The sequence below is a fragment of the Cynocephalus volans genome, chromosome 2 (assembly GCF_027409185.1).
Source record: "Cynocephalus volans isolate mCynVol1 chromosome 2, mCynVol1.pri, whole genome shotgun sequence".
Lineage (NCBI taxonomy): Eukaryota > Metazoa > Chordata > Mammalia > Dermoptera > Cynocephalidae > Cynocephalus > Cynocephalus volans.
In genome coordinates, this window is record NC_084461.1 from 31,782,828 (window position 1) to 31,809,832 (window position 27,005).

The 27,005-nt window shown below is 43.2% G+C and overlaps 1 protein-coding gene across 1 annotated transcript in view; it reads right to left on the minus strand.

Annotated features, from left to right (window-relative positions):
- Positions 1–9,347: 9,347 nt before the first annotated feature.
- Positions 9,348–27,005, minus strand: part of AGXT2 (alanine--glyoxylate aminotransferase 2) — a 48,368-nt gene continuing 30,710 nt past the window's right edge. Inside the window, exons 8-14 of the mRNA XM_063087788.1 lie at positions 26,251–26,351; positions 25,491–25,583; positions 22,081–22,213; positions 20,541–20,632; positions 18,791–18,940; positions 13,672–13,770; positions 9,348–9,455 (exon numbers count right to left, since the gene is read on the minus strand). Coding sequence (XP_062943858.1) covers positions 9,348–9,455; positions 13,672–13,770; positions 18,791–18,940; positions 20,541–20,632; positions 22,081–22,213; positions 25,491–25,583; positions 26,251–26,351 — 776 coding nt within the window. The remainder of the gene's footprint in view (positions 9,456–13,671; positions 13,771–18,790; positions 18,941–20,540; positions 20,633–22,080; positions 22,214–25,490; positions 25,584–26,250; positions 26,352–27,005) is intronic.

Here is a 27,005-nt window from a genome sequence, read left to right on the forward strand (position 1 = left end):
TGCTCATTGGATTGGGCAATGCCAAGGTTCCTGGATGTGTCTGTGCACAAGTGACATGTGCAGGCAGAAGCTAATTACAGTAGGCTGAGGGAGCAAAGGTTTAAGGACAAGAAATTTTACTAGAATAAGGTTTCCAAGTGGGGAAAAGAAGGGAGAGGTCAGAAAACCTTCTGGACAAGGCAAAGCTCATAGAGCAACAAAATAGATGGCCGATTGCTGGGGCTGGGGTGAAGGAATGGGTTCATTACACAGGCTCGTTGAGCATTTTAGGGGCTTATGGAACTCTTCCATATGTCTTGATTTGGGGATAGTTACATGCCTTTATGCATTTGTTGAAAGTTGTAGGACTGTTCACTAAAAAGGGTGAATTTTACTATATTTATAAATTATACTTTATTTTACAGAATGAAAAACAAATAAGGAGAACATCCCTCCCTCCCTGGAGCCTGGAGCCCCTCCTCCGAGGACCGAGCAGTTTGGGTGACCACTGCCCCGACCACAATGCCAGTCTGCCGCCCCTGCCACGCTCTGCCCAGACACAGTCCCCTCAGAGGCAGACACCCCAAACCCGTGCTGAGGAGCTGCCCCTGGAATCACTCAGTACTGGAGGGCAAGAGGCAGGTTAGACAAACCCAGGGAAGGCAGTCCTCTGTTTTGACTCCATTAACTATTCTCAAATAGAAACTTTAGCTTGTTAGACCCAAGTCTAGTTTTCTTTAAAATTTCATTAATCTCAAGTTTAGTTCTCTATTTTAATGCTTTGGCATCCTATCAGTATTAGCAGTGATACCTTGGGGGAGGAGTTATCACTCTTTTGGGGGGCCCTGAAAAACATCACTATATATTTTTAAATGAGTCTATTTTGGAATTTCAGGAGTTGATTTTTTTATTCCTGTGGCAGTATTAAAATCTAAAGCTTCACATTTGAAAAGAAACACATAGTAACCTTATCAAGGAAAATTTCCCTTTTATCTTAATCATCTATCATTCATGCCTGGCTCTTTTCTTATGAACCATAAGTACTTTACAAGTACAGGATGAAAAACAATATCATCTCTGGTAGAAAGCCAAGAAATCATAATTAGTACATTTTTGTTGAGGTTTGCTCTGTGCCCAGCCTATGCCTGGTGCCATGGAACATTCAAGAGAAGCCTAGATATTTATTGCTGCCTTCAAGGAGAGAAAGTCTTCCTGGGCCCAGACCCGTGAGACTCACTTTCACAACTCTTGTATCATTAGCAGCACTCCGGCAGCCTTACAGCCACATATGAGCAGGCCTGTTCTCCAGGGCACCTTAGATTAGGGTGCTGAGCAAGTCTGCAATGCCTGAGGTCACAGAGCCCAAACACACTTCAAGAACTCACTTACTTCAGCTGTTTCGAGGAAAGACTGTATCAAAAGTTCCTCTTACCGTGCCCTGCTGCTGCTTCAGACTTTCATGGAATAGAAAGTGCTAGAGTGAATGTGGATCTTAGTTTATCTATCCAGTTCAACCTGCTCATTTTACAGATGCGAGAACTGGCTTCAGGGGAAAGATCCTCTGTCTACTTTGGTAAGTGAACAGTGATCACAAACCAAGCACCTTTGCTGGTATTTATATTTATACATATATTTATTGGCACCTTTCCTTGTTCCAAGAAGAATTTAAGACTAAACATCTGGTGGTATTAAGACACCCACACATGAAGAAAAGAGATGAGCTCTCTGTGCTACAGTGAACATTTTTTTCACCTAGATATGAAGTGGGACCTATTTGCTTTAAAGCAACTTAATCTTTCTGTCAATCTATTCTGTCATTTTATACAATCTAAATCTTTGTATTAATCCTTTCCTCCCTTTTCACTGGACAAAATGTTCTCCACGCATGGATATATATTTTTAAAAAATCTTTAAAATTTAAAAAGTTGTAAATTTTACCATTTTAACCATTTTTAATTGTACAATTCAGTGGCATTAAGCACATTCACAGTGTTGCACAATTATCACCACTATCCATTTTCAGAACCTTTTCATCATCTCAAACAGAAACTCTGTAATCATCAAACAATAACATCCCATTTCCTCCTTCCCACAGCCCCTGATAATCTCCAGTATACTATCTAGTATACTTTCTATCTCCATGAATTTGCTTATTCTGGTACCTTATATAAGTGGAACTATGTAATATTTGTTCTTTTATGACTTGCTTATTTCACTTAGTATAATGTTTTCAAGGTTCATTCATGTTGTAGCACATGTCAGAATTTCCTTCCTTTTTAAGGCAGAATAATGTTCCATTGTATGTACATACCACATTTTGTTTATCCATTCATCTACTGATAGACAGTGGGTTGTTCCCACCTTTTGGCTATTCCAAATTATGCTGCTATAAACATGAGTGTACAAATATTTGTTTGAGTTCTTGCTTTTAATTCTTTTGGGTATATACTCAGAAGTAGAATTGATAGATCATATGGTAATTCTATGTTTAACTTTTTGAGGAACTGCCATACTGCTTTCCTCAGTGGAAAACATCACTACCAGCAATGCATGAGGATCCCAATTTCTCCATGTTCTCACCAACGCTTGTTATTTTCTGTTTTTTTTTGATAATACCCATCCTAATAGGTGTGAGATAGTATCTCACTGTGGTTTTGATTCCCTAATGACTAATGCTGTTGAGTATAGTTTCATGTGCTTATTGGCCATTTCTGTATTTTCTTTGAAGAAATATCTATTGTCTTTTGCTCAATTCTTTAAAGGTTTTTTTTTTTTTTTTTTTTCTGTTCTTGGGTTGTAGGAGTTCTTTATATATTGTGGATATTAATCCCTTATCAAATATACAATTTGCAAATATTTTCTCCCATTATGTGGCTGCCTTTTCACTCTCTTGATAGTGTTTCTTGATGCATAAAAGTTTTAAATTTTGAATAGGCCCAATTATTTATTTTTCTTTTGTTGCTTGTGTCTGGGTAGGGGTGCCAAATGGAACTCTCTGGAGACCACCTCAGCTGGGACAGTGGTTATTAACAACACCCCGACTAGACTTCACTTACTATATTGATGCTCCTCATCTCCAATGCAATCTTAGGAAGAAAAAAAATCCTAAAAATATGTTATTTCTGGCATAATTTCCATTCTCCTCCTACCTCCTTGCTTTTTAAAAATTTGCTTTAGCAATCAGTGATGCCTGCAAGTTGGGGCTTTTCACTAGAGCAGGGAAAGAGTTAGGTAACAGGAACAGCTAAGCACTTAGCTCTTACATGGGTGAGGATGAGGTGTTGACTGTCTGGGCAGTGTGACAAGGAAGGGAACAGAGCCATGAGTGGAACAAAGAAGACCCAAAGTGTGCCAAGGGTCAGCAATGAAATTCCTAATCAGCCATGACAGCCAGCTCTATGCAGTTAGAGGAAGCAAGAAAGCTGGGATCAGCAGGTAAATGGGCAGCACAAAGGAGGGGCAGGGAATGAGCTAGAATCAGAAGTTAGTTAAAACTGGCTTAGTGGGGGAGTGATGGGGATTAAGTAACACCAGGCACTTACAGCAAGAAGGCAGTGGGTCGATAAGTAACTCCTGCAGTCAGGAGTGCACCTGCCCTCCAGGGAGGAGGAAGAGATTGCAGTAGGTGCCCAGGGGAACAGGTTCAAGCAGTCGGTTGTTGACTATGTGAATCTGTAAACTCAGGGCAGGAAATCTGCCCTGGAGATGTGCTTATAATCCTCAGTATCTAGATGGTGAAGCCATCATGGATAATGGGTGAAATCACCCAGGTGAAGTGTAAAGAGGGGGAAAAAAAGAGGTCAAGGTAACACCCCTGGGGTACATTAGCATTTGGGAGCAAACTAAACCAAAACTGGTGTATGAGAATGAAAAGGACCCAAGAGGTAGTGAGAGAATGGAAACTGTGGAGCCATTAAAAAAAAAAAAAAGTTGAGTGGGAGAGAGTTTCTAGAAGCTTGTGACCAGCAGTCTCAATTGCCACAGAGATGCTGAGCAATAAGGAGGCTGAAGTTTTCTATTAAATTTGGCAGTTGGGGGTAATTGGTCACTTTTGCAAGAATAGGCTCACAGGAGCCAGTCTGCAGGGTACTGAGAGAGCAGGAAGGAGGGAGGGACGGAGAAGAGTCCCCTACATTTTCCCCATCAGCATTACTTTTAGGAAAAGAAAGATTTTTTTTTTTTAAATGGAAAAGACAGCATGTTATAGGCTGAGATGAAGAACCCAGAAGAAAGTAGAGGTTGAACCTCAGTAGAGAATGAACAATTATGCAACAAGATCCTGGAGAATATACAGGGAGGGCAAAGTTTTGTGCAAAGTAATAGCCTGACCGTGAGAGTGCATATGGGCCCCAGGAAGGCAGAGTAAGCATTAGCCAGGGAAGCCTGGGCACCTGGGGATGGAGCCACCGCAGCCGGGGAGAAACTGAGGCAGGCGGGGAGACCAGCAAGACCAGAGGGATAAAGTGCACACCGAACCTTTAGGAGTTTGTTTTTGCCTTTCTGTGGGCTGCACTGTGGTAGGCACTAATTATATGAGGAAAAGACAAACTCACCCTGCTGGTGGTTCAGAGTCTAGCTGAGGACATGAGACATAAACACGAGAAGAATCATTAGCCCCAGATGGTGAGAGCCAAGCGCCACCAAAGAAAGTTTAGTGCTGAAAGGTGGGAAATGCTAGGGAGAGTTACCTCATGTGGAAGCTTCCAGTGCCTTTTCTTATTTGAATCCTCACAAGGCTGCCATGGAGCTATCCTATCTTCTCTGTTTTTTGTTTTTTTGTTTTTGGCTGGCAGGTACAGGGATCGAACCCAGAACCTTGGTGTTATCAGCACTATGCTCTAACCAACTGAGTAACAGGCCAGCCCCTAGATATCTGGAAGCTTCAGCTCTGAGAGGTTAATGGGCCCCAGACAAATCCCGTGGAGAGCTTGTGCAGGCCCCTCTCACTGCCACATGTTGTCCCATCTCATTAAAAGTTGGTTTTCTCACTAGTTGCTGTGGCAGCGACCCTCCTCACACTGTTCCTGATGAAACTGTGCTCTTGAGATCTTTTTTATGGCTGTTCACCAGGGATTAATCTCACAGGCTTCCAGTTCTCCCACGCACTCCCTGCATCCGCCACCCATCAGGCCCAGGTTTATCTATTCGATCTTCACCAAACCAAGGGGATTGATATAATTAAGCTTCTGTTTCTATGACTTCACTCTTACTAAGTTCAGTGGCCTGGATTCTGTTGAGACTCTTAGTGGCACTGTAGTCTACCATGGATCACCATTTTTAATGGGGCAAAGCTGTGCCAGTTTTGCTGATTGTGCCTCAATCAGAAGTGAGTCTTCAGCTTTAATTAACCAAGCTACTGCCGCGGTCCCGCCACCTCTCAACACTGCTTCCGCAGGTGACTATTGACACTGATGATGGGTGGCAGATGTGATCTTTTCTATCATCCTTTTGTTCGTTTCTTGCAGGAAAGGTGAGATTTCAGTGGGATTTCAGAAAAATTCTCCCATAGTTTAGAGATACTTTCTGAGGTTAGCTTGAGTTACCAGAAAGCTAAAGCCTATACTGATATACAAGATGGAGGGTTACAATATAAATAGGAGCGTGGTTTTTGAATATATTAGCTATTTATAGGTGTTCTCTTACAATAATGATTGTTATTAGTGGTATAACCAAAGCTTGATGTGATTTTTTTAAAGATGACTCCCTTGTGAGAGGATTTGGCATTTCAAGTGTTTTTAAACCACTGCCAACATTTTAATGCTATATTCTAATCACATGATTAACTGTCAATATGTTCCTTGTGTGGAAAAAAGTTTACTTGAGCTGAGTGTTCATTATCTTCACTTTAGATAGCTTTAACAAGAGGGAAGATAGAAAAGAGCCTTGGCAAGACTATGTGCTCCTTGCCTTATGTAAGCTTCCATCCCACTTGCTGTGGGCAGAGCAGAAAATGGAAGGGAGGAAAAGTGGGGTGCTAAGCTCCTGCCCACGACTCCACATGGACAGGAGGAGGACCCCACTGTGTTTACACAGCAGTGAGAGAAATGCACGGCCATAAATGTTCTCAGGCCTCAATTCTCACCCTTCCTGCTTCCATGCCTCTGGATGGCTTGGTGCTCTTCAATACCCAAACTGCTCTTCAAGGAAGAGTTGCAGTTTATCCTGACCCATGGCAAATTGGATCAAGCCACGCAGCCTTCACGGTCAAGAAATGAGGCCCAGAGACCCAGAACCTGGCTACCTTTTGGAATTTCATTACTGGCTTTGTTGTTAAGATGTCCTGTGGAGGTGGGAGACTGATTTGGTATACTGTTAGGTGTATACAAGATCCTGCAGGATGCAGGAAGCCACAAGGACTATGTTGTATGAATTTACGTGAAAGACTAAATCCCTCAGCGCTCTCCTTCTGGGAGAGGTTGTTCTGGTGCTAGCAGGGACCTTGGTCTGAGCATAAAAAGAGTTTTGTTTTTGTTGTTGGTGGTGGTGGTTTTAAATTTGAATTTTACCATTTCTTATTCAGATGTTACTAAATTCCTAAACTTTATTTTTAGTGTTCTCTTTTTCTTTATCTTAGAGGAAAAGGAATATTGGAAGTGGGAGGGCTTTGAAGAATAGCTAAGAAGTGTTGGCTTTCTTGTCCAATCTCCCTGACCTCAGAACTTCCACTGGCAAGGAAGAGAGGAAGAACATTCCAGGCAGAGCGATCTATAGAAGCAAAGAACTAAGGTGCATGGAAAGAATGGCAGAATAAAGCTCAAAAAGGGGATCTGGGGACAAATTGAGAAGGCTCGGGAATGCCACAATAGTTGGAGTTTCGAGTTTGTTCCATGGGCAATAGGCTTTGAGAGACATGATCACATTTATTTTTTTAAGTAAATGACCTTGGTATTAGTAATAGAGGATGAATTGGGAGAGTCCAGGATATCAGTCAGAAGGGAATTTAATAGTTTAGGAGAAATGATGGTCCAAATTAAAGCAATTTTGGTATAAATGGGCTATATTAAAAAAATTATGTTGGAGAAAGTATTCATGAGAGTTAATCATATGAGGGCAAAGGATAAGTTGGAGGAAAAAAATTACCTGAATTGTGAACCTGAGATAACCACCGATAAAAAAGGAATTCATTGCAGGAAGGATGTTTAGTAGGTTTTGTGTTAAATCTGTTGAATTTGAAGTATCCTTTAGACATCCAAATGAATGAGTCCAGAGAGTTAGAATTTTGGGATCTAGGCTCAGTTTGGGACTGAAGATAAATATTTGGAAGTCATCAGCATAATAAAGTTAGGTGAAATTTCAGAAGTGGAAGTTTGCCTGTAGGGAGAGGGTACAGCATGGAAGAAGAGATGGCCCAGGACAGAGCCTTGCCACTGAGGAATAGCCAGGAAAGAGACTGAGAAAGAGCCGTCTGAGATAGAAGGACCACACTGCAGAGCCAAGAAAGGACGTTATTCAAGAAGGAACAGATGTTTAGAAAGAGTGTTCAAAGAGACATTAAGTCTTGGCCATAGAGAAGTCACCAGGGACCTTTTGAGAAGGCAGTTTCTAGGGAATGAGAAGCAGAAATGAGACCCTAGTGGTTGGGGCTTGGATGGGAGGCAAGGAAGTATAAATGGAGTACAAAAGCTGCTCTTGGGAGAGACTTTGTAGTAAAGGAAAGAAGAGAAATGTCGCTTGAAGGGAAGAAACTTCTATTTGTATAGCTCATTAGTTTGCAAAGTACTTTTATATCCATTGGCTCACGTGGTTTCTAAGACAACTCTAGGAGGTAGGAAGGGCAAGTATTGATACTCCTGGGAACAAACTGAGGTTGAAAAGAAGTATGAAGCCTTGCCCAAGGTCATTTATAGCAAATGAATGGAAGAACTGAGTTTAGAATTCAAATCATTTGACTCTTAATTCAACGATCTTTCCACTGTGCCAAAACAGAACGTTTCTAGGGAGTTTGCTCTCTTTGGATATTGGATTCTGGAGGGCATTGAGCTCCTCGTTAAGGGATTTTGACCTTATCCAGGGGACAATGCGGAGCTACTGGAAGGTTTTACACTAGGGAATCCTATGTTTAGTCAGTTCCTGATGGAAACAGATCTGGCAGTGAGGTGTAGGATATGTTAGTGGAACAGACACCTCAGGAGGGCAGACGTGGCTTCAAACCGGGGCACAGCTTTAAATAAACATCCAATGCTGAGAAAGTTGTTTTCCTTCCAGTTCTCCAGACCCTCTTCTGTAGTTTTTGGAAGAAGGACTCAGTTTGCCAGTGTATTTTTAACACCCCTCAAATACTCTTTAATCTCTTTTTTGAACAAAGAGAGAACAGGCCTTGGACTGAGAACATTTGGAAATGACTGTCTTCCTAGAACTGGATTACATTGTTTTGGGTTCACTCTGTTTTCATGATTTCTCTCTACTTATGACAAGTAGTACTGATTTCTTGTTTATTGTAATTATAGAAAGTTTACTATTAAATACATTTAAGTAAAAAAACCAAAGAAAAATATTATCAATTCTATGACAAGTGGTACACATATATGAGAAAAAGCTATAAATGCATATTCTAATGACTAAAATTTGGGAAATTCTGCTCTTGGAGACTACTGCAATAGGAGTAATGAGGGTTTAGACTAGGGTGGGATGATGGCAGTGGGAATGGAGAAGAAAGGAAAGTTACGATAGATGTTTTAAGGGAGTTAAAGAAGAGGGGGACAGTTATTTCCCTGGTGTATTTTCTGCATCATTTCTCAGGATACATTTGGATGCAATAATGAAAAACTTGAATCAAAATGGCTTATGCAGTATAGTGAATTTATTTTCTTATATATCAAGAAGCCCCGAGTTAAGATGGCTCCGGCATTGGTTAAGTCAGTGGTTCACTGATGTCACTAAGCACTCAGCTTCCGTCCACCTTCCAGCCTCAGCAAAAAGACTTTGTCCTCATGGCTGCAAGACGGCTGACATGTTGCAGGAATCCCATCATGACATATGATGTTTTCAGTGTAAGAAGTCATCTCTTCCTGAGCTGAAGTGTGAAGGGTGAAGAAACATTTCCCTGAAGGCACCTCCACCAAAAGATCTTTCTTCAGGATGCGTTAGCCAAAAATATGTCACATATTCATGCATAAATGAATTACTGCAAATGGGAATCAAATCACCATAACTTATCTAGATTAATTAGGTCCTTTCATTGATGATGTTCTCAGGATAACAGGGGACTCTGCTCACAAGTACGGCTGGTGGGCAGCCACCATGTTTTTACAACTACCGTAGAGAGCTGCAGGTTTTCTCCAAATCTCGGTGGTTCTGAAATTCCTCAAATTTACTTTTGAACACAAGTGGGAAGTTCTTGAGGCTGTGGTTTTTTATTTGTCAAAATTTTACTTAGCTCTTCTCTCCGTGTGTTGGGTTAAGGCAGAACGCAACACTTCCACTGCAAAATCAACATCTGGTTTAGAGACGCACATTGAGGGCGCGATGCGGAACGTCTGAGGAGACAGGGCGGAGGGGGAGGCATCGTCAGAGCATCAGACCCGACTCGGAGGAGAGGCACTAGAGTAAGAATCCCAAGTCCTGAGTTTATGCCCTTTGTCGTATTTCTCTCATGGGGTTGGCCTGCTCCTCTCTCCCCAGTGCCGTGTCCAGGCTGTCGCTCCTCCAGTCCCCGCACAAACCCCTGTACCATCTGCCTCTGCCCCTTTCCCTTTTTGTCCTCCATGGACCTCCTGGTCCTTCTACCACCTTCCCTGAGGCCCCTCTTGACTCTCCCCTTTGGCCAGCACCGAGGGTGACCTCCGTGTCCATGTGTATGACACAAGCTAGCTTCTCACTTTCCTGACTGCCACAGCCCCCAGCCCCTCTTCTCCACTCCTCTGCAGCCACTCATGCCCCAGGCCAGTGCCCCGAGCCTCCTCTCCACCAGAAATGGCCCTCTCGTGGCTTCCTGGTCCATCTATCCTCAGCACGAAAACGCCAGCCTCCACCTGCCTGCGCTGTCCACTGGGAGTGCGTCCCTCCTGTCCTCCCCTCCTTCCTGCTGCTGCAGCCGTGGCCAAGTCCCAGCCTCAGCAGAGTGTAACCCAACTGCTCTGCTCCCGGCTACATGGCTGACGAGTGTTAGGGGAAATCACACAGCTAGGCTGACCGACACCGTTAGAGATTCAGGGTCGCCAGCTTCTGCTGGTCCCCCCAGTTTTCCTGGCCCTCTGCCAGCTTCCTGTCCCCTTCTACGTCCTGATCGTTCTTGTGAATGGCTCTGCTCTGCGCCCACGCCTCTCACTGTGCCTCACAGACAGTCATGCCTCACGCTTCCCAGAGGAAACGGAAGCTGTCAGGCAGGGTCTGTCTATAAACTTGCTTGCTCCCACGTTCAATCTTAAATCCTTTCCTGAAGGCTCAGAGAACCAGGTGTCTTTACCGTTCCACTGCACCTGTCCCTCGACCCTCGCTGATCCCATCACCTTCACTCCAGGACACAGCCCTGTGTTCTCCTGCATCTTCGACTTCCCCTCAGCCCACAAACAAGCAGGCTTAAAGCTCTCATAAGCCAGATCCAAACCACACCAAATAAAAATCTGTGTGGGCCCCTGGTCCCCTCTGGCTACCATACAAATGCCATCCTCCTGCTTTTTTTATCCACACTTGTTAAAGAGGCTGGTTGAGGCTTATCGGCCATTATTTTTCACGTTGCCCTCCCTGCATTCTCATCTCAAACCATCGCAGTCTGGTATTTGCTTCTGTCAACCTGCTGGCACCGCTGTCCTACAGTTGCCTGCTCAGTGTGAGTCTGCGGGCATCTCTCAGCTCATCCGTCCCGGCCTTCTCTGCTGCACAGGACGTGGTGGGTCTCCCTCTTCCTGCACCTTCCACTCTCCTGCTTCCAGGACCCCAGCCTCTTCCAACTCCTCATCCCTGTCTCCACCTGGGCATCTTTTCCTTCTCCTGCCCTTTGCAAGTTGGTGTTACCCAGGTTTCTATCCTCACCTCACTGTGCTCCTCATCGAGGCCCTAGACTTTCCAGATTTCCTCATCTCACCACATATATGCTGATGGCCCCAAATCGTGATCTTCGCCTCAGCCCTTTCTTCTGAGCATTGACTTGTGTATAGAACCAGCTGTTCCTCAGCACCTCACATGGAGCGTGTCCAAACCTGAGCTCGTTCTTGCCACCCTACACCAAGTCAGACATGAGGGCTTCATCCCCCACCTGCCCTCACTGTTCATATGCAAGTCTTGTGCATTTTACTTCCAGAATTGTCCTCAGCCTGTCTCCTCTATCCCTACTCCCACCGCTCAGATACAAACAGCATCCTCAGCCCCACCCGGACTCCCTGCCTCCCATCTTGTCTCCTTGGATTTACCCTCCTCAGAGGACAGATTCAGAAATCAGACTGCCTGAGTTTGGATCATGGTTCTGCCACATACTAGCTGTGTGACTGGGGCAATTTACTTAACCTCTCTGTGCCTCTTTTGCTCCATCTATAAAATAAGGATAATAATAAGAGTACTCATTTCATAGGCTTTTTGAGAGCATTAAATGAATCAGTTCAGTCAAAGTGTTTAGAATAGCTCCCGACAAGCAGCGAGAGCTCCGTACCAGTCCCATACACCGCCTCGGTCCTACGCACCGGCCTTGCCAGCGTGCGGGCAGCCCTGCGCACTTTGCCATGTTTCCACCTGCGCTTTGTTTATCTTGTTGTTTAAGACACTGCTAGACTGAAAGGCTGACCTAGGAGTCCCCTCTGTCTCCTGTAATGCCCCTTTTTACATTTACATATGAGCCTACTACCTTGTATTATCATTTTCTGTTTACTTGCCTTTCTCTCCCACCAGCTCCATGAAGAGAGGGACCAGATCTTACTAAGACTGCAGCATAACACCTGCTGCTGAGTGCTTAATAAATGTTTGCCAAATAACGGAGTAGCTAAGCAAGTAAACAATTGTTTTATGTCTTTCTAAGTTACATGTCTTAGGATTTTTAATCATTAAATTAAGCTGTCTGATTTGTACCAAAAAATATTTATGGCCAGGATTAGAAAAAACTCACAGAGGATGTCCCAGCAGAAGTGCTCATTCTGGTTTTGTTTGGCCTGGTTTGGTTTGGGCTGGGAGAGCTTTAAGTCTGTTTCTTTAAAGGCTGAGAGGAAGGTGAGGAAAAGTTTAACATGAAAGAAAACATGGGAATGTTGCCTTGTGTTAAGGTGGAGCGAGGGCTGGCTGGTTAGCTCAGTAGGTTAGTGCATGGTGTTGCAACGCTAAGGTAAAGTGTTCAGATCCCATACTGGCCAGCCACGAAAACAGGAAAAAGAAAAAGTGTGGGAGGGGGAGGGAGAACTGAGGGATCAGGGCACAGGTGGCAGGTCTGAATCCGAACAGCAGAAACGCCTCATTCTTGGAGTCTTCGGGAGAGGAGGTACTAGGTCTGAATGTTTGTGTTCCCCCCCCAGTTCATATGGTGAAATCTTCACCTCCAAGGTGATGTGATGGTATTAGGAGATGCAGCCTCTGGGAGGTGATTAGGTCATGAGGGCAGAGCCCATGTGAAGATTAGCTCACTTGCCCCATGTGCCACAAGGTCACAGCAAAAATATGGCCGTCTAGGAAGCAGGCCCTCCCCAGACACTGAATCTGCAGGCCCAGTGATCTTGGACGTCCCAGACTCCAGAACTGTGAGAAATAAATGTCTGCTGTTTAAGCTGCCCAGCGTATGGTATTACGGTGTTTTGTTACAGCCGCCCTGATGGACTAGCACAGGACGTTAAGAACGGGTGTGGGGACAGATGAGTCTATACAGAGATCTTGCCTGAGAGCTTCCACTTCCCCTGAGAAGCATGAGGCAAGAAGTGGGTATTTCAGTATCTATTGAAATTGTGAGAGGCAGGAACGGAGCAGGGAGACTGGGAAGAATGAGGAATGTTTAAAATGGGAAAGAAAGATGACAAAGAACAAGAACGAATTAGAGAGCACAAGTCCCCCTCGCTCTCACATCTCTGCGTGGAGCCCATCCCTGGTGAGGGGCCTGCGGTGGGCGGGATTGGGGGATCACTGCCCACAGCAGCAGCAGCAGCAGCAGCTTGCAGTCGCGGCACTGGGGACACCAGGTCCTGACGGGGGACTGGGCCTGACTTCTCCAGGCAGGGAGCAGGACGATCTAGGTCTGAGTCGCTCAGTCCGAGGGCGAAGGACACTGGGAGTGGCTGGTCTTGAGTCCGCATTAGTGACCATGCCCAGGATGGTCCCGCACCGCTCTGGCAGGGGTCACCTGGGCCCTCCAGCGCGGTTACGTTGCTCCCTGCCACAGTGGCCACTAAGTAGGTTTGTGAGCTCAGAGCCCAGGACTAAATTGAGAACGGCTAGGATTGCTTTAACAGGGTCAGAATTCATTCATACATGAGCAAAATGATTTCTTGCACGGCCGTTATGACTGCATCAGCACCCTCACTGTAGAGCGTCTGCTGTGGGTGCGCGTCTCGCACGTGCCTCCGCATCTTCTCGCCGGAGCCGCGGGGACCAAACCGTTACACTACGGCGCCCCCTCGTGGCCAGAAGGAGTCACTGCCCGTTCCTTTCGGATACGCCTGAGCATTATCCCTGGAGGAAGAGCGGCTGACTCCGCTTAGCACAGTGTGCAGGAAAGCCACCAGCATTGGGACAGCAGGGAGACGCCCACCTAAAGTGACAGGTCAAGACCAACCTTTCTCTTACCTGGGAAAAAATGCCACCTCTGCCAATGAGGAGCCCCATGTGTTTGCAGTCCTCATGGATTTGATTTACTTCTTCACGGGGAAGAGGCTGGCGGCTCGTCTGCAAATACATTTTCAAAACGTTTTCTGTTTGAACGGTTCAAAGAATTATTTCCAAGAGAAGAAAAACCCCTCAAGCAATCAATGCCCTTCTCCTCTCATCCTCCCTCCCCGACCCCAATCCCCCGTAGTTAATAAAGCTGTTAATTGCTGAATCAGATTTTTGGAGGCTGTTATTAAAAATATTTATTTTTATCCCACTTCATGCCTAATTCCTCCAAACAAAATGAAGTTCCACGCAGATAGCCAGTGAATCTTGGCCCTGCCAATGGCTACCCTGGGAGTTTGGTTCTTTAATAGCTGAATGTGGCGTGTGCTTTATTGATGTGGAAATTCTGCTCCGCTCCTCTTCACTTCGTTCTGCCCACGTCAAGAGGCCATTTCAAAGTCCAGGAACTGGCTCAGAGTTGCACGAGGGCACGGCCTGAGCAGCCCAAGCATTCCCTGGGTCACAGCACGGGTCACAGCACTGGTCACAGCACGGTGGGGGTGGGGCTCTTTGTCCTCATCTTCTGTACTCCTGGAATTTGCTCTTTCTCCCCCAAGACTTCCTCCTCCAGGGTTAGGGAAGGCAAGCACTTCAAGAGCCAAGAGGCTGTGTCATCATTAGGCATCTGAAGTTGGATCCTGGTACCAGGGGGTTCAGGCATGCCGATACTTCTTTGGTGACACTGGGCTGGGGCTTGCGTTCTTGCTGTGTGTCTCCTGTTTTCCCAGTGTGTGAATCCAAACACCTACCTTTAACTTAGTTATTTTAAGTCTGACTGTGTCTGCATGATTTGGAAGCCATTCAAACTACAGATATTTGGGCCTCATGCTAGGCCAACCAAATTAGAGTATTTGGGGCAGGGCTTAGGCATCTGTATTTTTAAAGTGCTCCTCAGGTGACTGGGCTGAGAACTGCTCCAATCTTCCTCTGTTGAGGGTTGAAGGCCGTCACTGCCACTGGCCTTTCCTCTTTCTTCTGCAGCCCAGCCACAGTGGGCATCGGCACCGGGCCTGGCTCCTGGTTTTAGGTGCATGAGACATGATCCTTGCTCGTGGGCCAGCCCCTGCGATCCTCGTGAGGCAGAGGAGGACTCCCTCCACCGTGCCCAGCTTCATCACATCCCTCAGGGCTTCCTACCCACCCTCCCTCTGGGCTTTGCTATCCATTCCCCTCCCCCCACCAGCTCCTGATCCAATTCTCTCCCCAAATCCTCCATTCCTTGTAAGGTGTCAGTGTCTGAGAATAGAACAGGATTGGACTTCCCAGGGATGTTTGTGTTTTTTGCCTGTCTTTAAAGCTTTAAGGTAAAAATAAACAATGTTCAAACTTTCAGACTATTGGATAATGGAGGACTTGGGATGGAGGAAAGACTAGGATCTTCTCCATTGACCCCAAAATGTCATTGTGTATTTCTGCTCGCCCCTGAGGTTCTCATCTAATTAGTGAGGGAAGACTAAAATACTACAAAATAATTTAGGGCTAACCTGTGAGAACTGGAAAGAAGTCAAGCATGATTTGAAAGACCAGAGGTCAGAAGAGGCCAGTGCCCCTTGAAAAGATTCCTGAAGGGAAGTTGGGTTGGTGGGGGCCTTGCCCAACATTATGGATCTGGATAGGTGGAGTTTGTTTGGCCTCACCCCAACATTGGTCTTGGCCAGGACACCCTTGCTCCTTTGCCCATTTTATCAACCCCCCCAACTCCCACCTTTAATTGCTGTGACTAACTGAACATGCTGCATGCATTCCACAGGGAAAAGCAGGCTGGAAACTCTAATGAGGCAAAGCCACAGGGCAGCCTGCTCAGGCCCTTGTACTGAAGACTGTGTCCCACTGCTTGATAATGAAGTGGGCATGTTAGTAACTAAAATGCATGTTGGGTGTATAATGTAGCTTTGCATTTATCTTTTTTGTTTATTGCTTCTTTTTTGGTGAATGTGCATTTAAACGATTATAAAATAATTTTGTGGTTATTTAAAAAAACCCCAAAACTTCAAACAGTAAAACAGTACAGAAATGCATAAAGTAAAAATGGAAAATTTCCCCTTCCCCAATCCTATTCCTAGGGACACCTCCTATTGATAATTTGGCTAAATATGCATATTTAAACAAATAAGTCATATTTCTAATTTTCTTTTAATAATTCATAATATATCTTGGATATATATATATGTATATATATATTGGCTCTATCTATCTAAATATATATACATATTTATAATATATATTTCCATATCAGTGTATTTAGACCTAGTCTGCTTAAAGTTACCTAGTATTTCATCAATTGTCAGTAATTTGTTCAGTCTCCTGTTGTTGGGCATTTAGGTTGTTTCCAGTTTTTCATGATTATAAACAATGCTGCAAACATCCTTGTTCATATATATCTTTACATACTTTTGGGAGCATTTCTTTAGGACACATTTCTAGCAGTGGAATTGCCAGGTAAAAATGTATAGACATTTATAATTTTGACAGACAAATTGCTGTCCAAAGGATTATAAGGCTGTGCTCTAACCAGCTGAGCTAACTGGCCAGCTCAAATTGCTGTCCAAAGGGATGTACAAACTTACATCCTTACCACCACTGTATGGGATGGTGGCTATGCTGGATGGTGTCATAGCAAAGTCTTGGGTGTGGTCTGAAGTATTGCATTAAAATCATTCCACAAACACTTATAAAGCACTTACTATCTGCATGTTTCCTGGCCTCAAAAGTTTACAACTTATTTAGGGAAATAAAATATTTACACACAAAAACTGAGTTAACAATGCATGGTGAATTCCATAGACTGAATGTTTGTGTCTCCGCTAAATTCATAGGTTGAAACCTAATCCCCAATGTGATGGTATTAAGAAGTGGAGCCTTTAGGAGGTGATTAGATCATGAGGGTGGAGCCTGCATGAATGCTATTAGCTCTCTTATAAAAGAAAACCCCAAAGAGCTCCCTCATGCCTTCTGCCGTGTGGGGTGGGAAGACAACCATCTATGAACCAAGAAGTGAGCGCTCACCAGACACCGATCGATCTGGCGGCACCTTGAACTTGGCCTTCCTAGATTCCACAACTATGTAACTTTGGGTGCAAATTTCTGTTGTTTCTTAGATACGTAAACTACGGAACTTTGTTACAGCAGCCTGAGCTGACTATGATAGTAGAAAAGATCTTTTCAAAGGAGCTCCTTAGACAGTGACTGCTAGAGGAACTCTCTGAAGGGTGGAGTCCCCGTGTCGGGGAGAAGCAAAGGCAAGCTTTAAGGGGGAGGTGTGAAGAGCTGGATCTCCATAGACAGAGATGGAGAGGAGGGTACTGCATCCCATGCTTGAGGGAAGCTTGAGCAAGTGACATCAGATGTAGCAGAGTGAATGGCATTGAGGGGATAGTGAGCAGAACAGGAAATGGAAGAGCTGGCATTTAAATATGGGTGGTCTTCCCTCAGTGCCCATGCTTAGAACTGACTAATGGCAGAGCAAAGACAAAGAACTCATTGTACAGATACTATTTTATAGCCTGTTTTATTTTTTCCACAACATAGTCTGTACATCCTTCCATGACAAATATATATCTATTCTGTTGTAGTAGGAACCCAACATGACTTAGCTTGTCCTGCATTAATGGTCATTGGGAGAATTCTGATGTTTTACTATGCTGAATAAAGTTCTGACAAACATCTTTGTTCATGTGACTTTGGGTGTGCAGAGTTGGGTTTGGAATAGTAAGTAACAGGTGAAGAAACCCCTCCTCTCTCAATGGGCTTTCTGCTCTGGAGTCTAGACTTTAAGGAATATGGATATCTTTGTGGAAGATCCTGGGGCAGGGACTCGGATGGACTCTTCCGAGCCTTAAAACAACCTTGTATTGGGCCACAAGCTGAAGATAAGGACATTTTGGCTTGTGAGCTGGAAAACCTAGTCTCATATTACTCTTTATTCTCCTGTTGTCTTCCCTTAGCTTTCGAATCTTATTTAAACATTCCTGCTTTGTACTGGTTCTGCCATGTGATATCCATGGAAGAGTCTTATATCCATGATCTGGTCTGAATATGAAAAGAATTCAGCATCTGTCCTTCTAAGGTAGGATGGTGTGGTAAGACCAAATAGCAAGATATCACTCAAGAGAAAGCTGGATCCCTGTGGACAAGAGTAAGGGCTATGAAGTTAGTCTAGGATACTCCTCCCCATGCCAAGGACCTAGGCTTTGTTTTTATGGAGGAAAGGCATGATTTCCTACTGGCGTGAACTGTTGGGGAAGCAGAAGGATCTGAGAGACATGGCAAAGAAGGAATCAACAGGACTTGATGTTAGAAACAAGGGAAGAGGAGGTGTCACAGATTATTTTGTGGGACTAAGGCTGGATAATTGGGAGAATGGTGGAGGATGAGAAACAGAAACAGGGATCTTGGGAAGAAGAACCGGTTTGGGGAAAATGCTAGATTCAAGTGTTGTTGTGTTGAGTTTGAGATCTCCGTGGGCAGCATTTCTCCCTGGTTACTTGGGAGATCGAAATCCATTCACAGACAAGCAAACAAATGCAAAACCCAGTATACAAGGGGACTTCCAAAAATTCATGCAATGATTCGTATTATCTTTTAATTCTATTTTTCCATGAACTTTTTGAACTACCCTTGTATCTTTAACATCCTCACCCCAGATCTTCACCACAGCTTTCTCCTGGTCCTTCTCCCTTACTTCCACTAGCTCTCTGGGTCAGTAAGGATTGTCTGCCCCTCCCCAGACAATTTCCTCCCATCCCATATTTCTCAGTATTCAGTCATTGCCTATGCTCTTTGCTAGCTGCAGGGATAACATTGGTTCTCTTTTCCAAATGCTGTCCCTCACTGCTCTAGAATTCTCAATGACCTGCTAGCATTTTGTTCATGCTCAACATTCCCTACTAATCCCCAAAGGGTTTTGTTGGCTTTTGCTGTCCACATGTGCTCTCTCGCCCTGAGAATGAATGAATGATCTTTCAGTGGATGCTTCCTACCTTCACTCCTGCTGGCCCCAGGCAGCCACAGAAAGCAGCAGATCAGTACCTACCTTGTCCTGCACCATTTCTATTCCTATCATGAGGCCTTTGCCTCGGACGTCTCCAACAATTTCAAACTCATCCCTCAGCCTAGCAAACTTCAGTAACATGTAGGTACCAACTTCTTGACTGTTTTCCTGGAGATTTTCTTCTTTAATCACCTGTTAAGAGAAAGACCCACATGATCTCACATGGCAAAAGTTCTAAGATTGAGGATAAAGACAGACAGGCACATGTAGATGATCCTCTTTAAGGTAATTTAACCAAGAAGAACCCAGAACAAAGTCAGCTGTAGTCACACCATGGACTGCAGAAAGTTTTATCGTAAGAAGAAAAGTCTTGGTACGGGGGATGTTTACTATCCCAAACCCCTCACCTTCAGGGTGGGTAAGAAATTTAGGAAAGAATAAAACATATTTCTGAATGCAGTTGGTAAGATAGATTCCATAATCCTGAGGTTGCTATCGCCAGGCTTTGCTGAGAACTGGGAGGCAGTATTGAACAAGACAAATGCTCTGAGGAAAGAAATACTGCAGGTGCTTTCCCTGCTGGGGGCTGGTGACCTTTGCCCAGCAGCCCTCAGCCAGACCTAGACTCCCATACCCAAGCACCTCAACTTGGGGCCCTGGCCTCTTTAGCTGAGCTGAGCCCCATGTGTGCCAAGAGCCAGGGCACCAGAAGATAGAACAGGATTCTCATGTTATATCCCACTCACAGCAGACACCTGGGTTTCTTGAAAAGACACATGAAATATACTACATTTATATTTAGCTGATAATAATTGCATGGCTCCAGGCAAACCTTGATGTTTTTAAGACTCATGTGTTCACCTAACCCTCTCTACCTTTTAAATTGGTTGAGGTGACATAGCACTTAAAAAAGAAGAAAAGTTGTCAATGTCTACAAAATGAAATAAATGACACATTCCTACCCACACTTTCTCATCTCATGATTTAATCATATTTGAAAATAACTATTTAATTGACAAGGGCAGCTTTTATGTGTTTATTTTCATTTAAAAATTCTCTTAAATTTCATTTTTTTTGAGAAGGTAAATCATGTTTATGATTTTAAAATCAGAAAGTATAAATGTGTAGCAGCAGAATGACTCTCACTGACTCCTGTCCCCTAGCCCAGTTTTCTTCCCTACAAACAACCACAGTAATTCATTTATCAGATATTCTTGCAGAAATACGTTATATTTATTTAAGCAAATGCTATTATGCATCTTAGCAAGGACATTTAAAAAATATTTTTCAACAGATGAGACCCCAGTTTAAATCAGTGGGGTAAGGCTGAATAGCTGCTCAGAATAGCTGAATCATCAAGTTGTAATCATGTAGAACTCAATTTCTCTTTAGTCCTTTAATTTATGACAGTATGACAAAAGGAAGAAAGAAAAAATACACATGACAGGGCCAAAATTAAACTAAAAAAAGATACCCATTAGTAACTATTTGTAAAACACTACCCAGATAACAAAGACACTTCAGTGCTACCAGCAGGCTAGGGGAATTCTTACATTTCCTAGTATGTGAAGTTTATTATATATTATTTCTTATCTAATACTTCAAGCACCCAAAAGATATCTTAAAAAATGGAGAAGGCTGAATGATAACTGGAACCCTAACTTAAATTGATGAACTATTAATTAACTCTCCACTTAATAATGTAATGTGGTAGAGTTCTGGTAATGTGTGTGTGGTTTTGAAATAGTCATTTTGTAAAATGAGTGATGTTAATGTGGCTGCTGGAACGAACCTCAAGCACAGCAGATCCAATGGCGCAGGCCACGGGGTTCCCTCCAAAGGTGTTGAAGTGATTCACGCATTTAGCCAATGACTTGGCAATCTCTAGGGGGAGAAAATGAAAGGTAGATGAAGAGGGACACATTCCTATCCCTCATCTCTCATCACATCACTTGGATTACATTTACTTTCCTGTTGTAAATGCCATTGTGTCCGATTCATTTTTCCCTCACTTGATTGATAGTGGATGTTTTGGACTGAATTGTGTCTCCTTAAAATTTATATGTTGAAGTTCTAACCCTGAATGTAATTAAGGTTAAATGTGGTCATAAGGGTGGGGCCCTAATCAAATAGGACTGGTGTCAATATAAGAAGAGGTAGAAGACCAGAGCTCCCTTTTTCTCTCTTCCTTGTGCATATAGAGGAAAGGCCATGTGAGGACACAGCAAGAAGGTGGCCGTCTGCAAGCCAGGAGGAGAGGCCTCACCAGAAATTAACCCTGCTGGCACCTTGAGCTTGGATTCCCAGCCTCCAGAACTGTAAGAAAATAAGCGTCTGTTGTTTAAAGCACACAGTCTGTGATATCTTGTTTTGGCAGCCTGAGATGACTAATATAGTGATAAGGAAAAATAGCTTATCTACTCAATGAGAAGTTTGATAACAAAATCTTTAATGTGTTATATGAATTAAAAAGTACCTTAAAACTTGATTTATGGGAATTTACATGGAAGCTTCACTTAGCTAAACCTTTTTTTCTGAATTCTACTCTTGAGACTAAGAAGGAAATGTCAAGAACATAATCTCACGTCAAGGATTTAGTAACATAATTTCTGGACTTTTTCAGGGTGAGTATACATTCAGTTCATTATACTCCACCTTCTACATCCACTTTTTTGTGCCTTTCTTCATTCAGGAAAAACACTGAGCTACTACACTTAATTTGGCCTCTGAAATGTGCTTAGTATTGGTGGGAAAAACAAATAAAATAATCTTAGGATTTTTAACAATAAGTGGTTTGTAAAAAAATTCCTTTCTGTAAAATCTTACTAAAATGGAAAATATGGTTAATTTTAATGTTTATGTTCATTTCATAGAATGTTCTAGATAAGTGAAATTTCTACTGTATTTGGCCATTTTGTTGATAAGACATCAACAAAGAAATCTCTCACTCTGGACCTTGAATCTATTGCTTCTTGGTGTGAGAAGACCAAGTAAGAGTCTCTTTCAAGATTGATTTTTCTGGAGGTTTCAGGGTTGGTTTCATTTTAGTTTTGTAGCACATTTTCCTAGACTTTGTCAGTGTGGTGGAACTCTGCATTTCGTTGTGGGGATGGGAGAATTAGTCTTACTTACTGCAAGAGCAGAAAGAACTGCGTTTCTTCCATGTGTCCCACAATCTGGCAGAAGACTGTTTCTCTCTTTTATTTGCTTGGGAAATACATCATGTCATTTCCATCCCTGTTTCCAGCCCACACAGGTTCCGAAACACGTGTTTTATACCATAGCCAGTGCAGGAGGCCCAGAAGCAAACACAAACTGCCCATCAGTCCTACCTGGAGTTGTTACAACTGCTGCCATGGGAAAGCCATTCCCAATCCCTTTAGCCATGGTGACAATGTCAGGCAGGACATCATGGGTTTGGAAGCCCCAGAAATGAGAACCCAACCTTCCAAATCCTGTCTGCACCTGATGAAAACAAATTCAAATCTCTTGGAAACCTTCCAAGAAGCTGCTTTTTCTGTTTTTTTCCCTTTCCTCCTTTCCTTTCTCCTGCTCCTCACCCTCAACATCATCACCGCCAGCCATTACCATCACCAGCCTTGTAGTATCATGGACAAAGTACTCAACCTGTGCCTGAGCTTTTGGGCATTTAAAGATATTTACTAGCTTTATGCAATTCTGGATATTTCTGAAGTCCTCTGAACCTCTGTTAAATCACCTGTCAAATAGATATACAAATAACAGTACAACATCACAGGGCTGCTGTGAGCATCTTCTCAATAATGCATGTGAAAGCAATCATTAGGATTAACAATCCTTAACAAGCCTCTCCTGCGTGTAAGTCTGTGGGGTAGAAAAGTGTAGAAGCTGGGTCTGTCCCCGGCTGGAGGAGGCAGGGATTACTGTCAGTCTAGTAGACCTGGGGCACTTGCCCCCCAGCCTGGACAGGCTGGTCATCCTCTTCCCAGGAATCTTCCTGAGAATTGCATCATGAGGAGGTCCCAGCTGAGCCATTTAACTCAGGGTTGAACTTCTTTAATCTAGAAATTGCAGTGATTGGACTGAAAGTTGACCTTAGTTTTTTTGTGCATGCTATTCTCTCTCTCTAGAAGTCCTCTCTTCCTGTTTCTTCATCTCATTAATTTCTGCCCTTCAAAACACAGCTCCATCATCACTTGGTCTAGGAAACTTTTCCTGAGTCCCAGTAGGCTCCCACTCAAGGTACTCTGAGTGTGCTGCCTTCAGAAGCTTTTACTGTGGCTTATCATCACTAGTGTATGTGTCCGATGGCAAGGACCCTGTCTTACTCCTCTCTGTATCCACAGCACCTAGCAGAGTGCCTGATACAGTGTCGACACTTAATAAGTGTTTGCAGAATGAATGGAGTGGCAGAAGTGCTGAATTGAATGAAGCCACACAGTAGCTCCATGCAAATTCCTGCTAGAGCCTTCCCAGTAGAGGTTCCTTGATCTCTTTCTGGCTCTCAGTCTGTTTCTCCCCACACATACCACAATGCAGGGAGGAAATAGGGGTGTAGGCTCTTGAAGCCGAAATGCACTTGAAAGAGCAAGTTTTCTTCTCAGTCTCCCTTTTCATTTTCCCTATTCTCTCTAGATTCTGCAAAGTCAGATTCTAGGGATTAGAAGGAGATGACAATGACTGATGTAGGAGAGGAGCTTAGACGTGGAGGTCAGACAGACCTGGGCTAGAATCCTGGGTCTCCTAGTTGCTAGTGAAGGCCTCTGGACAGTGCATGAAATCCTGTAGGATAACAAACCGTGTTTGGTCACCTAGGACGCATCAGTTTCATAGAATCTTATAGTAGGGTAGAGATGGATCATTCTAAGGTTTATGAACACAAATGTCTTCAGGGATGAGGAGCTTACACAAGAGAGAGAAGCAGGCTGGGTCAATGACAGTGAACAGGGGCAGGGACTACCTAAATGCAGTCCATTTCAAATTTAAAATTAGTCTGTGCCAGACCAGCCAAGACTGGCTGCCAAGTTTGGCCCCAGAAGTTGCCAATTTTCTATCTTTGATTCCAAATTCTTTATTTTAAAGAAAAGAATACCAGTGATTGTTACTCTGTGACAGAACTGGCCCCTGCACTCAGGTTTCCATCTTGTACCCTCCTTTTCTGTCCTACTTTGCCTTTCTATACCACATTTTTGAGGGGTGGCTTGGTACGGTGGTCAGTGGTGTGGTTTTGGGAGCCTGAGTCCTGGATCTTTTCCTACTAATTGCATGAACTTGACAGATGATTTGACCATCTTGGACTTAAATTCACATATCTGTGAAATGGTAATAATTACACTGGAGCATACCTTATAGGATTGCTGTAAATGTTAACTGAGTTAATACATGAAAAGCACTATGAGCAGTACCTGACACATAGTAAGTACTGAGAAAGTTCTAGCTCTTCTTATCTTTACCTAGTCATTAGGATAGTCCTTCTTAAGGTTATCCTGTCTTAGGCAGTTTCCAATTACATTCTTGACAGTTATAAAACCACATATCTTAGAAAATTCGGAAATTCACATTTTCCTTGAATTCAGTCCTTCCTCTTAATTACTCTGACTGTGGCAGCTTGACTGTGTGCTGATTCTGAGGCCAAAGTTTATCCTCCTCACTGATGTGGCTAATTTTAAACATGCTGAATATAATTTTCTTCTTTTTGTAATAACAGGTTAAATTTCTTCAGCTAGGACTTTGATTTGTTTACTGGCAGGTTGGAGAAGGGAGGACAGGCAGGGCAGGAGGTGTCAGCCCAAGCCATGAGCAGTGCACCTGGGCATGACACAGACCTGGCTGCATGTGAGGAAACTGCAAACTTTTTGCTGAAGGGGCAGCCCAACTTCAGCTGAAGGGAATTTTTAGTTGAGGGAAACTATGCAGGAAAGATGGCAGGATTGAAACAGGTCTGAAACACACTTACAAGTTGTCCACTTGTCCTTGGTAGGTCTGACCACGTGCTAGTGCAATCATGATGGGTCACTGAGCAGGGAGCCTGAAGGACTTCTCTGGCCCTGGTGACCATCTCCTGGTCTTTTAATCTCCATAGATATTTTTAGTAGACAAAAGACTGCTTTCTTTGATACACTCTAATATTAGGTGTAATTATAAGTAAATTGACCCCTTTAAAAAACATCAGACTAAAAGCTCACATAGCCAATGACTTTTATTTTTTTCAAAGGAGTCCTCTTAGGGGTCCCTTGTGCCTATTCCAAAAATGCTGTCTTAACTCAGTTATTTTACAAATTTTTGAGAACTATTTTCCAAATATCTGTGATCTCTTCTAATTTAGAGGCTGGGGATGATGATTCATTTTTTTCTAAAATATTATTTCCAGGCAAGTTTTATCAAAAAGGTATATACTGCCAGAGTGGTTAATACTATTTTGGCAAAAATTAAGATGAAAACTTGATTATGAGATTAAATTTCCTGTGTGGTTTGTCAGCAGCTCCTGAAGCAATTCTCTAAAAGGATTTAAAAAAATATGTTGAGTAATGGTAGCATCACCTATGCCAGTTAGCAACTTATTTGATACACATCATTTTGGATGTTTAAGTTCTTGTCATACTTGTTAAACTGACCAGCTAACTAGCAAGAACTTCACTAGTTTATAGCCACACTTTGGAATTCACATACTAGATGCTTTCTGCCTGGAATATAAAGGAAGGTTTGAAGAGGCTTCTGACTGAGACTTTCCTGTTCCCACTGTGCTAGATTGCACCCCACTCACCTCATCTGCAATGCACACGCCTCCCCTCTCTCGCACCAGCTCGAAGGCTTCCTTTAGAAAACCCTTTGGGTACTGGACAACTCCATTCACGCCCTGCAAAAGACCGAACCAAGAAGACCTATAATAATGGCACCAGCCCTTTCAAAGCATTACCCCCCCCCCCAAAAGCCCCAAACCCCAACATATTATCAACATTATCAGAATAGTAATACTAGCAATTTTAAAAACAGTCTGTACAACTGCTTCAACTCTGGGTGAAAAGAGGGGCCATTACTCTTCTGCCATGACTTCTGGAAAAAGGATGCAAATATTTACTCTTTTTTGAGATTAGAAAAAAGTAGAATAAGGGGACCTGGTAAGATGAAAGAAAGGATCCCCCTGACAGTGTGGGTGTTAAGCAACTAAAAGTTATTGGTGTTTCTTTTTCCTGAGAATTTTAGGAATCCGGTAGTTTCATCTATCTGTTCAGTATAGGGATGAAGATTTTTTAAAATTTTATTTTTTAATTTTAACTTTTATTACTATATTCATCATTATACAATGTAATCATTTTTTGTGGCTCTTTACCAATTCCTTGAGATCATTTTTTAATGGTCAATTGAAAATCGGGGCTCTTTTTTTTTAAGGACCAGGAGAATAAATTGAATTTGGAGAGGGACACAGCACTAGGCTCTTAATTTGAAATTCATTAGAATGTATGAGTTAAAACTCTGATAATTGAAAATTCAACTCAATCAGTGTCTAAGGTTCGTATACCCACTTGAATAGGTTCCGCAAAGAATCCAGCAATTGACTTGGCAACAGAAGTGCTCAGAGTATCTTTGAACTGTTCAATATACTGATCTTTAGCTTGGCAGCAGTCTACAAACAAACAAAAACAAAAGATTTGAGAATGGCATCCAGAGAATGGGAAAAACAGAGAGAAAAGAACAGAAAACAGGGTGAGTAAATTGATTAGAGACCTTGAGAATATGTAAACTAGGCCATGAGGACATGCATTTCCAAAGGCGGTACGTTCTTTCAGATGACTTGTACTTTAGTTTTCGGAGGGACATTATGGTAGCCATAAAAGCATAAACAAACCACTTCAATTGTTTCCATCTGGAGAAAAAATGCCCCAAAGTGTCCTTGACTATGTGGCTGAGGACGTCCATCCTCTCAAACAGGTGGATCTAATTCAAATGTAATTGGGGTGTGGATTCAATCTATTTGAAAATAACTCTAGGCACCTTTTATTGCCACTTAATCTGATGTACAGTTTTAAAGCTATGAAGTGTCTCCATCTTTAGAGTTAGTAAATATGTTTGTGGAATTATAATTCAGTTTAAAGAGGAGTGCACTAGAGCCCATAACATTCAGCCATTGCAGTTCAGCCCTTGGCACTTGGTCCTGTGCCTGTTGTTTGCGGGTCTTTCTCCCTTACATTGAGAGCCTTTCATGGGCAGGAACTATGCCTTGTTCATTTTTGGAATCTCTGTGACCAAACATACTGTCTGGTGTACTGTAGGTGCTCGG